This window comes from Nerophis ophidion, linkage group LG01 (genome assembly GCF_033978795.1).
Source record: "Nerophis ophidion isolate RoL-2023_Sa linkage group LG01, RoL_Noph_v1.0, whole genome shotgun sequence".
Taxonomy (NCBI): Eukaryota; Metazoa; Chordata; class Actinopteri; order Syngnathiformes; family Syngnathidae; genus Nerophis; species Nerophis ophidion.
This window is the reverse complement of record NC_084611.1, coordinates 60230917-60243602: the sequence shown is the minus strand read 5'-3', so window position 1 is coordinate 60243602 and position 12686 is coordinate 60230917. Positions and strand designations below refer to the sequence as shown.

At 39.9% G+C, this 12686-nt stretch overlaps 1 protein-coding gene across 1 annotated transcript in view; it reads left to right on the top strand.

The window, feature by feature from the left end:
• The window catches only part of LOC133557827 (multidrug and toxin extrusion protein 1-like), a 141454-nt gene that overhangs the window by 86989 nt on the left and 41779 nt on the right, over positions 1-12686 (top strand). The window contains exons 3-4 of the mRNA XM_061908661.1: positions 5453-5521; positions 5719-5867. Of these exons, the coding sequence (XP_061764645.1) occupies positions 5453-5521; positions 5719-5867 (218 nt within the window). The remainder of the gene's footprint in view (positions 1-5452; positions 5522-5718; positions 5868-12686) is intronic.

Sequence of the window (12686 nt, the reverse complement as noted above, 5' to 3'; positions counted from 1 at the left end):
CTAACATTAGATTAAGCAGAAAGAAGGCATATGCTAACAGAAGAAGTTTACAAACAGCTTGTCAATTGAGGTGGTCTTCTTAGTGACCCTAAAAATATCTCACTTACTTGGAATACCGATGGGGTACCTATTTTCAAATTGTGCAAGTTTTCAGTGTAGCCTTTTTATTGTATCATCAATGAATTGAGCTTCATGGAATGCACAAAAAGAGAGAACATAATATTTGCTGGACTTTGGTATGGGGATTCAAAACCGTCCATTGTTACATTTTTGAGAACAGTAAGTGAAACACTGAGTAAGCTTACAGACGATGGAATTATTGTGCAACCTGCAGAGTTGACATCTGAACCTTTTGTGTGTGAAGTGCTCACCATTGCTGGAACATGTGACTTGCCTGCTAAAGCATTAGTCCTTAATTCAGTGCAATACAACAGGAAATTTGGATGTCATAAATGTGAACAGCCAGGAAAGACTGAAAACCGGGGAAAGAGGACACACCCATGTATTTCAATTCCAACATAGAGATCCAAAGGGGCCACTGCGCACCTTCTACTAAGTGAAGCCATTTTAATTGTGTTGATGGAATCTATATCAGTTGAACAGATCCATCATGCAGAAAAACCATTATGGATTTTGTGACACTTATTGAAATATCTTGTGTGACATCATTCACAAGTGTACTTTATATGTTTTAAACTATTGTAGTGGTGTTTTGTACAAAAAGTGCACTTTCATTTAGTGTTGTTTTGATATGTCATCTTAGTGACATCATGCACAGAAGTGCACTAATAGCTTGTTTTAAAATGTCTCTGACAATCTTGCAATTTCTGTTTTGAAATGACATGAATGTTTGTGGCACTGCTTAATAACTGTTTAATAAAATACTGTTTTGGTAAATTTACTTAGTTGTGATTTCCCTCTCTGCATGAAAGTTTAAAAGTAGCATATATTAATGCAGTATGAAGAAGAATGTTTTAATGTAGACACATAGAATCATCATACTGCTGTGATTATATGTATCACAGCAGTATAAGGCAAATTATTGAGATGTGTATCGTGACATGGCCTAAAAAATATAGAGATTTTTAAAAAAGGCCTTATCGCCCAGCCCTACCTGCTAATATATAACTAAATCAATAACATTTAAGTTCGAATGAAAATACACCCTCACCACTTAAGTCATAATCTATGCTCTTAAGAAATGTTGTCTGTCTGTCTGTGTTGGCCCTGCGATGAGGTGGCGACTTGTCAAGGGTGTACCCCACCTATCGCTCGAATGCGACTGAGATAGGCTCCAGCCACCCCTGGAACCCCGCCAGGGACAAGGGGTAGAAAATGGATGGAAACTTCTCTATGACTTGAGCTTCAGGCTTTTTCTGTTTGTTTGAGATTGTCATTCCTGCCACATGTGGCGAAAAAGAGTACTACAACTGAGTACCATTGCAGCCCATACGGGCCACAGCGAGGAAACAGATATTGTTTTGGGCGGGCCGCCCGTGGCCCAACAATAGCAGAGTCGTGTATATATAGAGAGTATGGCCAACTCTGTTTCAGGGGACCTCCGCAATGATTGGTGAAAAAGCACGCATGTGACTACAAGGTGCTATGACTGCTACTAACTTTCAGCTGATGGGGCGCTTCCTTGTTGCTTTTTTGACGTTTAAAAATCCCCTGTTGGTCAGCATGGGGCTGCTCCACCCACGAGAATTGGGTGGAGCAGGGACGGCGTGGCGCAGTGGGAGAGTGGCCGTGCGCAACCCGAGGGTACCTGGTTCAAATCCCACCTAGTACCAACCTCGTCACGTCCGTTGTGTCCTGAGCAAGACACTTCACCCTTGCTCCTGATGGGTGCTGGTTAGCGCCTTGCATGGCAGCTCCCTCCATCAGTATGTGAATGTGTGTGTGAATGGGTAAATGTGGAAGTAGTGTCAAAGCGCTTTGAGTACCTTGAAGGTAGAAAAGCGCTATACAAGTACAACCCATTTATCATTTAAATATTTTACATCGCTTTTTCCACAACCCGGAAAGAGGACTAGTATGGGAAGTGAAGGTTCGTCCTCGTGGAAGGCCACCGATGATATTGTCTTGTGCGAGGTAAACACGTGACACGACGTCTGCGTTTGTTCAGGACAAAATACAAAAACACAGAACCTAATACAAATTACAGAATAACTGAACAGATTCAATAACTAGTCTGACAAAAACAGATTATCTTTGAATCTCAGTAAAGCTATTATGATGCAATTTGGTAACAGGTGAAGATAAAGTCAAACAAATACAAATAGACAGACATTGAAACAGTAAAATAAACCAAATTTGGATGTAATAATACATGAGAGAATTAAATAGAAATCTCATGAAAATATACAACATAAAGGGGTAAGAGACATGTCAAAAATGAATAAATCAAAATAAATTCTTGACCAAGAATCACTCCATATTCTCTACTGCTTGCCAATGTTGCCATATTTGATGCGAAATAACTACGAAAGTACACGTATTTACTTATCAAGTTACAAAAAAGAAAGCTCAGTTAGAGAAATGGACAATGATTACAAATACATTGAAGGCAGCCACAACGGTTGACATACCTCACAAAAAAGTCACAATTTATCCGTGATTGTTGGTCTAAAGCTAATAAAAAATTTGGGCAAAATTAAAATAGGTTATTTTAATCATCGGGTGTGTCAGAGGGCCTACTGATCACTTAACACTGCTGGAATGTAGCAGGCGGGTGCAAAATTCTACTTTCACGAAGAAAAAAAAAGCATGTTTTATTATAGATTTACAAGCTGGAATATGTTTTAAAACTAAATAAAACATTTTTTTTTCTTCATTTCCATCTTGTATGACAGTATACATTTGTTTCTGGCGTGTCTTACATTATGCAGTGAAATCAGGAATGCCAGCTCCTGGATGTTCCTCTCTCATGCTTTAAGGGGGGCTGCGAAAATAATCAATTTTCATTAATTGAGTTATCTCTTTTTTACATACCGTATTTTTCATAGTATAAGTCGCTCCGGAGTATAAGTCGCACCTGCCGAAAATGCATACTAAAGAAGGAAAAAAACATATATAAGTCGCACTGGAGTATAGGTCGCATTTTTGGGGGAAATTTATTTGACAAAACCCAACACCCAAGAATAGACATTTGAAAGGCAATTTAAAATAAATAAAGAATAGGGAACAACAGGCTGAATAAGTGTACATTACATGACGCATAAATAACCAACTGAGAAGGTGCCCAGTATGTTAACGTAACATATTATGGTAAGAGTCATTCAAATAACTATAACATAGAACATGCCATATGTTTACCAAACAATCTGTCACTCCTAATCGATAAATCCCATTAAATCTTATACGTCTAGTCTCTTACGTGAATGAGATAAATAATATTATTTGATATTTTACGGTAATGTGTTAATAATTCCACATATAAGTTGCTCCTGAGTATAAGTCGCACCCCTGGCCAAACTATGAATAAAACTGGGACTTATAGTCCGAAAAATACGGTACATCCAGCATGCAACAAGTGTCTTTTTCTATATACAAACCGCGTTTCCATACGAATTGGGAAATTGTGTAAACGGAATAAAATGATTTGCAAATCCTTTTCAACACATATTCAATTGAATGCACTACAAAGACAAGATATTTGATGTTCAAACTCAACTTTATTTTTTTTGGATTGGATAGAATTTCATGGCTTCAACACGTGCCAAAGTAGTTGGGAAAGGGCATGTTCACCACTGGGTTACATCACCTTTTATTTTAACAACACTCAATAAACGTTTGGGAACTGGGGAAACTAATTGTTGAAGCTTTGAAAGTGGAATTCTTAACCGTTCTTGTTTTATGTAGAGCTTCAGTCGTTCAACAGTCCGGAGTCTCCGCTGTTGTATTTTACGCTTCATATTACGCCACACATTTTCGATGGGAGACAGGTCTGGACTGCAGGCGGGCCAGGAAAGTACCCGCACTCTTTTTTTACTAAGCCACGCTGTTGTAACATGTGCTGAATGTGGCTTGGTATTGTCTAGCTGAAAAAAGCAGGTGCGTCCATGAAAAAGACGGTGCTTAGATGGCAGCATATGTTGTTCCAAAACCTGTATGTACCTTCCAGCATTAATGGTGCCTTCAAAGATGTGTACGTTACCCATGCCTTGGCCACTAATGCACCCCCATACCATCACAGATGCTGGCTTCTGAACTTTGCGTTGATAACAGTCTGGATGGTTCGCTTCCCCTTTGGTCCGGATTACACGATGTCGAATATTTTCAAAAACAATTTGAAATGTGAACTCGTCAGACCACAGAACACTTTTCCACTTTGCATCAGTCCATCTTAGATGATCTCGGGCCCAGAGAAGCCGGCGGCATTTCTGGATGTTGTTGATAAATGGCTTTCTCTTTGCATAGTAGAGCTTTAACTCGCACTTACAGATGTAGCGATGAACTGTATTTAGTGACAGTGGTTTTCTGAAGTTTTCCTGAGCCCATGTGGTGATATCCTTTACAGATTGATGTCGGTTTTTGATACATTGCCCTCTAAGGGATCGAAGATGACTGTCATTCAATGTTGGTTTCCGGCCAAACCGCTTACATTGAGTTATTTTTCCAGATTCTCTGAACCTTTTGATGATATTAAAGACCGTAGATGTTGAAATCCCTAAATTTCTTGCAATTGCACTTTGAGAAATGTTGTTCTTAAACTGTTTGACTATTTGTTCACGCAGTTGTGGACAAAGAGGTGTACCTCGCCCCATCCTTTCTTGTGAAAGGCTGAGCATTTTTCGGGAAGCTGTTTTTATACCCAATCATGGCACCCACCTGTTCCAATTAGCTTGCACACCTGTGGGATGTTCCAAACAAGTGCTTGATGAGCATTCCTCAACTTTATCAGTATTTATTACCACCTTTACCAACTTCTTTGTTCAAAGTTAATGATTTTTTGCAACAACAAAAACATGTTTTATCAGTTTGAACATCAAATATGTTGTCTTGGTAGTGCATTCAATTGAATATGGGTTGAAAAGGATTTCAAAATCATTGTATTCTGTTCATATTTACATCTAACACAATTTCCCAACTCATATGGAAACAGGGTTTGTAGTTGTATTATTTTGGTTTATTTCTTCAGAAAAAGTAACGTCAAAACTAAAGCAATTGTATGCTGTAGTTTTGGTCAAACTCTCTTTATACACGACTCTGAACAATGGTTAAGAAACACTGGTTTAAAGTGCTGTACCAAAGTTGGTTCCAGAATGTTGGTCTAAACATAATAGCCCCATTTACTATTACACTATGTTAAATGACTATAGTGAAGGGAGTTATTCAAAAACAATAGAGTGAACAATGTTTTATTTATATTTATATTTTCATTAACAATGGCTCTTTCATTGCGGGTGGTTGATGTTCATTTTCTTTAACAATTTCTGTTTAATTGCAGGTGGTTAATGTCACTGGGATTTCCATTGGCACTGGTTTGTCCATGACTTGCGATACCCTCATATCTCAGGTATTTTCATCAGCAAAAGCAACTGTTTCATTTATTTGTTCTTATTGAAACACTTTGCCAGGGCCCTCAGGTTGTCCTGGGGTCCACTTAATCACATTTCTTACAATGAATGTTTGTATCAAGTTAGTTTTCTTTGCTTTATCAAAACAGTAATCGTTGGCATGCTTTCCTAACTCCGCTTATCTGCCTCTTTGTAGACATATGGGAGCGGTAACCTGAAGCGCGTGGGAGTGATTCTCCAGAGGGGCATTCTAATTCTGCTGTTGGCTTGCTTCCCATGCTGGGCTGTCCTCATACAAACTGAACCTCTTCTACTGGCTGTCAAACAGAGCCACGATGTTGCCAGGTAAGTCACTATTTAATTAGCAGAATAACTTTAGCCCTTAAGTCAGTCCCTACAGGATTTTTATAGCTTTTTGCATGATTGTCGCAGCCTAAAATGCCTGAATTTGCAGAAGTTTTTTCAGAAAGTTTTGGCTAAAGTTGCGATGCTTTGATAGCTTTTTTTTCTCAATAACATTGAATCCAATAACATTGATAACAGTATGAATTGTTATCATTGTTTCAAGTGTTCCGTAACTGAAACTTCAAAAAGCACAGGATTTCAACATTGAAAAATAAATACTGTATTGATGTTGTATTCATTTTGTACCACACAGCACAGTAGTAACTTTGAGCTACGAACTTGGTTCTTGAATATCCCGCTGCCTGGATCATGTTCTGTTTGGTTTTTGGACTCCCTCAATTCCTGTTTTTGTGTACCCTTGAGTTTGTTTTCAGTCACCATGTGGGCTTATTGTTTCCACCTGTCACTGATTGGTGTTCGGGATGCTCACCTGTTTCTCGAGCACTAATCAGAAGCACTATTTATTCCTGCCTTTGCCGGTCAGTGGGTCGGCAAACAGTTGACAACTTTTGATTCATGTTTGTGTATGCTAGCTCCCGTACTAGCCTCCTTAGCTTTCCCTCCCGTGCTATGAGCACACCTTTATTTTTTCCCTGTGTGAGTTATTCTAATAAACAATTTCCTACCTGCACGCCGTGTCCGGAGTCCGTCTGCATCTTGGAAGAATGACCCCCGCATCACCATGCGACCCAGTCGTCACAGTAGGAAGCCAGGAGCATACAGTTGCCCCGCACCGGACGTTGACGAGGTGGACGAAGAAGGTACGATTTAGGCGAAGACTCTCCGCTATTCCCCCCCATTGAGCGCCAGGACGTATAGTGGGGTCCTAACGGCTCGTTGGTCCCTATCAATTCCGTATGGCCACACCACCGCAGAATGGGATGTGTCAGCGAAGACGGAAGCCATCCAAAAGGGCTTAGCTTTTCTGTCAGGACGCGCCGCTCCCTCAGACTCTTTCTCCGGACCGAAGCAAGCTGCAGGTAGCCCATTCTTCCCTTCAGAAGATTGGTGGTCCAGTTCACCACTTCGCCAAACATTTCGCCGGTTGGGCTGTCAATCACCTGGACTGTGGCAATAATTATGTTATTCCGTTGGCACCCCTTGATGACGTCACTCCGCACACTTTTGATGGCGTCAGAGACCAAGATTTTTTTTTCTACCTTCTGCTTTCCTCTTGTCAGCCGCCTCCTAAGGACTTCAATTCCATAATAAAACATTACCATAACCTTTTTTTACAGACCCGCGAACCAGGTCTGTCCTTGTCCTTTAGGACTCAAGCTCCGCCCTCAGTGGCTAATGCTCCGCCCACTAATCAGACTTTTTTCCCCTGTACTCCCGCCTAGTCTCAAGTAGTGGATGTGATTAGACATTTTGGACAATCAAAAGGGGAGAAGTCTAGTCCTCCCTCGACCCTCTCCTGACTTTTGAATTGTTTTAGTTTTTTTTTTCTAGGGACATCTGGAATCTGTCCTTAAAGGGGGGGTGGGGGGGGGGGGGGGGGTACTGTTATGATCCGCTGCCTGGATCATGTTTGGCTTTCGGACTCCCTCAGTTCCTGCTTTTGTGCACCCTTGAGTTTGTTTTCAGTTACCATGGGTGCTTATTGTTTCCACCTGTCTGATTGGTGTTCGGGACTCTCACCTGTTTGCCGAGCACTAATCAGAAGCACTATTTATTCCTGCCTTTGCCAGTCAGTCAGTCTGGTTTCCTAATTTGCTACATGCTGTCTGTTTATGGTAGCTCCCGCGCTAGCCTCCTTAGCTTTCCCTCCTGTGCTATAAACACACCCTTATTTTTTCCCCGTATGATTTATCCTAATAAATAATTTCCTACCTGGACGCCGTGTCCGGAGTCCATCTGCATCTTGGGAGAACGACCCCCGCATCACGATGCGACCCGGTCGTCACATTGAACATTGTTTGCAAACCGAAAAGTTTGTATGGTGAAGCAGAGTTCCTCATAAGAAACATATTAAACATGAATGATTGGTTCTAGCCTTGACAGAAGTCCATATTTTATTTTTAAAAATGCACTTTTGGAAGACACTATAACGTATATATTTAAACTGTAAACATACCAAAGAAGAAACTTATCGACTACGGGGATGCGCGCTATTTTTCAGGATTTATGCAGATCCCAAATACAGATCAGCAGGTACCAGAAGGTCAGAAAAGTTGCCTTTGCATAATATTGTGAAACAAAATGCCAAATAATGTCTTCCCTTATGCACACACCATAGTAATACTTGTATGTTTAAGGGTCCGACAATCCTTCAAGCGGTGCGTCTTCATAGCTCACCAAAGTCATACTAAAATATTTTGATACATTTTTGAGCGCCGTGTGTAATGTTTTCAATGGAACATTTAAAATGTTGGTGGTGTTTACTTGATACATACAACCATCATAGTGCAGTCTACACTTATGTTTGACTACCATCTACTGGTCACACATATCATTACACCATTTACCAAATAAAATAGCTACGAGGTGGATAAGCTCAAACAAAAGTATTCCTTACAGCAGGTGCACCGGCTCTTAGGCCGCACTGTCGAGTTTTAAGAAAAAAAAAGATTTTAAGTGCGCCATATAGTCTGGAAAATGCGGTGTATGGACTTTTTTTTCTTTCTTTCCTTGTTAACTAGATGAGGCAATTCCTGAAGGAATTGCGTGTGAATGATCCAATGATGAACTTTAACTGAAAGGCTGTCAGATTGTAATATGAATGTATGAATAGATTTAAAGTTTGTAATGGTTTGAATGTTGAAGAGCTGACGCTGAACTGAAATGCTAATGAAAAGTAGGAGGAATGTAGAAATGGTTAAAATTTTGAAAGTGTTTAAATGCTGAAATGGTTTGAATGTTGAAAAGCTAACACTAAACTGAAGTACTAGTAGATTGTAGCTGAGATAGGCACCAGCGCCCCCTGCAACCCAAAAGGGAAAAATCAGTAGAAAATGGATGGATGAATGGATGTAGAAATGGTTTGAAAGTTGAAATAGATTAAATGTAAAATGGTTTGAGAGGTGAAGTGCAGAAGTTTTTTGGCACTCATTGAGGGCGGACGCTCCCTTTCCCTCTCCCTTATCTCTCCTGCTTGCTTCTTTGTCCTGTCCTATCATAACTTTCTTGTTGCTTCTTTTTGCACTGCTCTCCAAATCTAAACAATGGAGCTAATTAACTTGCCTTTCAACAAAATTGACAAAATCTTGGGTTTGGGGGAACCTGCCTGTCTTGGCGGAGTGTTAGGTTGCTGGACACACAACAAACTCTTGGGAGAAGAAGGGGTGCCTCGTGACTGGCAACCCTTTCAGTGGAGGACGTTGAAGATATCCACCTATTCGGAATTATGACAGCAGGACATCTGCTAAATGGAGTAAGAGTTGCTCTGGTTTGTCGACAAACTGTAAGTTGCTGACAGCCTTCAAAGTACCCCCAAAACAACCACAAATGATTGGAGGATGCGGGCAGAACTGTGGACACTCTTGTGATTTAGATAACATCGGATCAGTATGACACAATTAAGCGTTAAAAACATATCTTATTTTCGCTCACAAACAAATCATTCTAATTTGGATTGTTTCCATGGCTTTGAGACTCTACCGAAGGACAGTGCAGTGAAGACACACAAACTCCCTCATGTCTCTCATGGACGTACAGCTGTTTTGTTGACTTTGGATTTACTGGCAGTTGCTAAAGCATCAAGGCTGTGGAACAAAGACACGCTGCAGGCTTACACACACACACACATATGCATCCTCGAAAAATGCATGCCACACTCACATACACCTTCCACGCTTGAATCCCTTAGGTGTGATGGACGGCTGAGTAGCGCTTAGATAGCAGAAAGGATTGAAATCTGTCAATCCTTTCCGTGTCCGGGCCAGGTAAGGTTCCCCGTGTTGTGTCAAATTAAGCCCCATTCTCTCCCCTCTGTTGGGAGTTTTTTTAATTATTTGTAACTTGTTTGTGTGCTATTGCTATTGAGTTGTTTTCTTTCTTTTTTTTCTAGGAGTCTAGTCTTAGACTGAATATTTTGTTTTACTCATCCCACCTGTTCCCCACATTTTTAAGGGACGCTGGAAGTTGGCTGACCCGTCAGCGATCCTGCTCTGTATCCCTGTAATGTGTGTCAGGGAACAGGGAAACAGCAACATGTAACTTGTAACATGGCGCCTAGTAAAAAAAAATTCATGATTATTGTGTTTACAATGTGAAATATTAGCTAAAATGCTAGAAGAAATGTTACCTTGCGAACATTAACATGATAAAAGTTGAAGAACGAACATACTTCTAAGATGGGGGCAATAACAAAATGCATGTTTGTTGGGCTAAAAATAACAAAACAAGGTAAAAAATGCTTGCATAAAACACTGGCATGCTAAAATTAGCAGGGAAACATTGAAAATCATACTTTTAAGATGGCATCAAGTAACAGAATCCATGATAATTATGTTTCAAATGTACAACATTTGCTAAAATGCTAGCATAAAATGTTATCATGCTAAAATTAAAATGCTAAAATTGGCATGCTAGCAGGTGAAAGGTGAGCACACATTTAAGATGGCGCCAAGTAACTAGAGACTATTGGATTAAAAAGTATACAATTAGCTTAAATGGTCGCATAAATTATTAGCATGCTAACAGTACTATGATAACAGGGGGATACCTAGCATTTGTCTAAGATGTCACCAATTAACAACATCCATGATTATCAAATTTAAATTCTAAAAAAAAAAATGCTAAAATGTTTGCATCCTAATATTAGCACATTGATATTATCATGCTAACAGGTGAAAGCCCAGCATACTTTTACGATGGCGCTGTCACGCAAAATTTATTCCCCCCGGAAGACATTTGGCGTGACAGCCCCTCTAATGCCTGAAGGACCCCAATGAGGGCGTGATAATACCAAGTTATATGACTCTTAAGGGTTACAGCTGCAAAATTAGCGAAGCAAAAATAGCTTGAAAGGTCAGCATGCTGGAATGCTAAAATTTTTTCCTCACCATTATTTTTCACCAATGACAATCAGCCAATTATAATGCTTTTAAAACAGGCAGCTGTGTGGGCTGCTTTAAGGTCCTTCCACCCTCATTGGGGTCCTTCAGGCATTAGAGGGGCTGTCACGCCAAATGTCTTCCGGGAGGAAGGTTTTTGTAGGTGGGAAGAAATTTGGCGTGACAGCACCAAGTAACGGAATCCATGATTATTTGGTTTAAAATGTACATAATTTGATAACCTTGTGATTTGAGTGACTTGAAGGTCGTAGTTCAAACCCCAGCTGAGTCAAACCAAAGACTATAAAAATGGGACCCATTGCCTCCCTGCTTGGCACTCAGCATCAAGTGTTGGAATTGGGTTTTAAATCACCAAATGATTCCCGAGCGCGAATACAGCTACTACTCACTGCTCCCCTCACCTCCCAGGGGGATGGGTCAAATGCAGAGGATAATTTCACCACACCTAGTGTGTGTGTGACTATCGTTGGGACTTAAAGGCTAGCATAACATTATAATTCTTACAGGGGAACAGCTTGCATACTTCCAAGATGGCGCCATGTAATGAAATTCATGAGCTGAACATGTTGGTGTTAGAAATAATAAAACCGGTTGAGAAATGTGGGAATTGAGGAACTTGGAAAATGTCCTACTCATTTCGGTGAGAATTTCCTGGTAATTTGGGAAATTCAGAAAAAGTGGAACATTTTTGAAGGCGATAAATAGCATCAATGTCCTAAATGAGCTGAATTAGTTGGTGTTGAAATGGTTTGAATCAGTGAAGAAATGTTGAACTAATAACAGTTTTTTAATTGAGAAATGGTATTACAGAATTTCTAAAACCATTCTAATATCCAGTTAGTAGTGACAATGTATAATTGAATAATAGTGTTACAGAATTTCAGAAATTTGTGAATTTATAGGAAAACCGGAATTTGGTTTGGAACTTGGGAATTTGTTAGTTGGAATGTCCAGGATTGGTGGAGTGTGTTGATGTTGGAATGGTTTGAATAGATTGAAAAATGTGGGAATTGTGCAACTTGGAAAAGTGTCCTATTCATTTCAATGGCAACTTCCTGGAAATTTCAGGAAATGTTGGATTTTTTTAAATAATGATTGTCCTGTATGAACTGACTTGGTTGGTGTTAGAAATGTTTAAATCGGTTAAGAAATGTTGAAGTAATAACAGTTTTTTAATTGAGAAATAGTAATACAGAATTTCTAAAACCATTGTAAATCCTTTATTATATCCTGATTTAGCCATTCCTTTTGTGACGATCTGTCACTTCATTTCTGTTGGTTTTCCTTAGTTTGAGCACTTCCTGTTTATCTCATCTCCATGGTTTCTGATTTGTCCCACCTACCCTTTTTCTACGCACACCTCTTTTTCATTGATTGCTTTGGTATTTAAACCTGCCTGCTCCCTGTGTTCTATTCTGGATGGTTAATTTGCTCACATGCAACAGTTGAAGACTCGCTTGGTATTTTTATTCTCGCTAGCTTACACACTACGCCTTTATTCTTTTCTAGCTCTCGTGCTAATGGTTTTGTTTTCCCTTTGTGTGCCTTTGTGCCAAGTTTTAGTTGTTTCTGTTCATTTTCCCTAGCTGCCAAGTTAGCTCCCTTTGTTTGCCTTTTCTGCTTAGCTCCGGTATTTTTGTCCCTAGCTCCTTTTGTTAAATAAATATTTTATCTTACCTTCGCTGTGTTTCATGCCGACGCAAAGTCTTTACACCTTTACCACTTTTGATGTGAGTTTGGG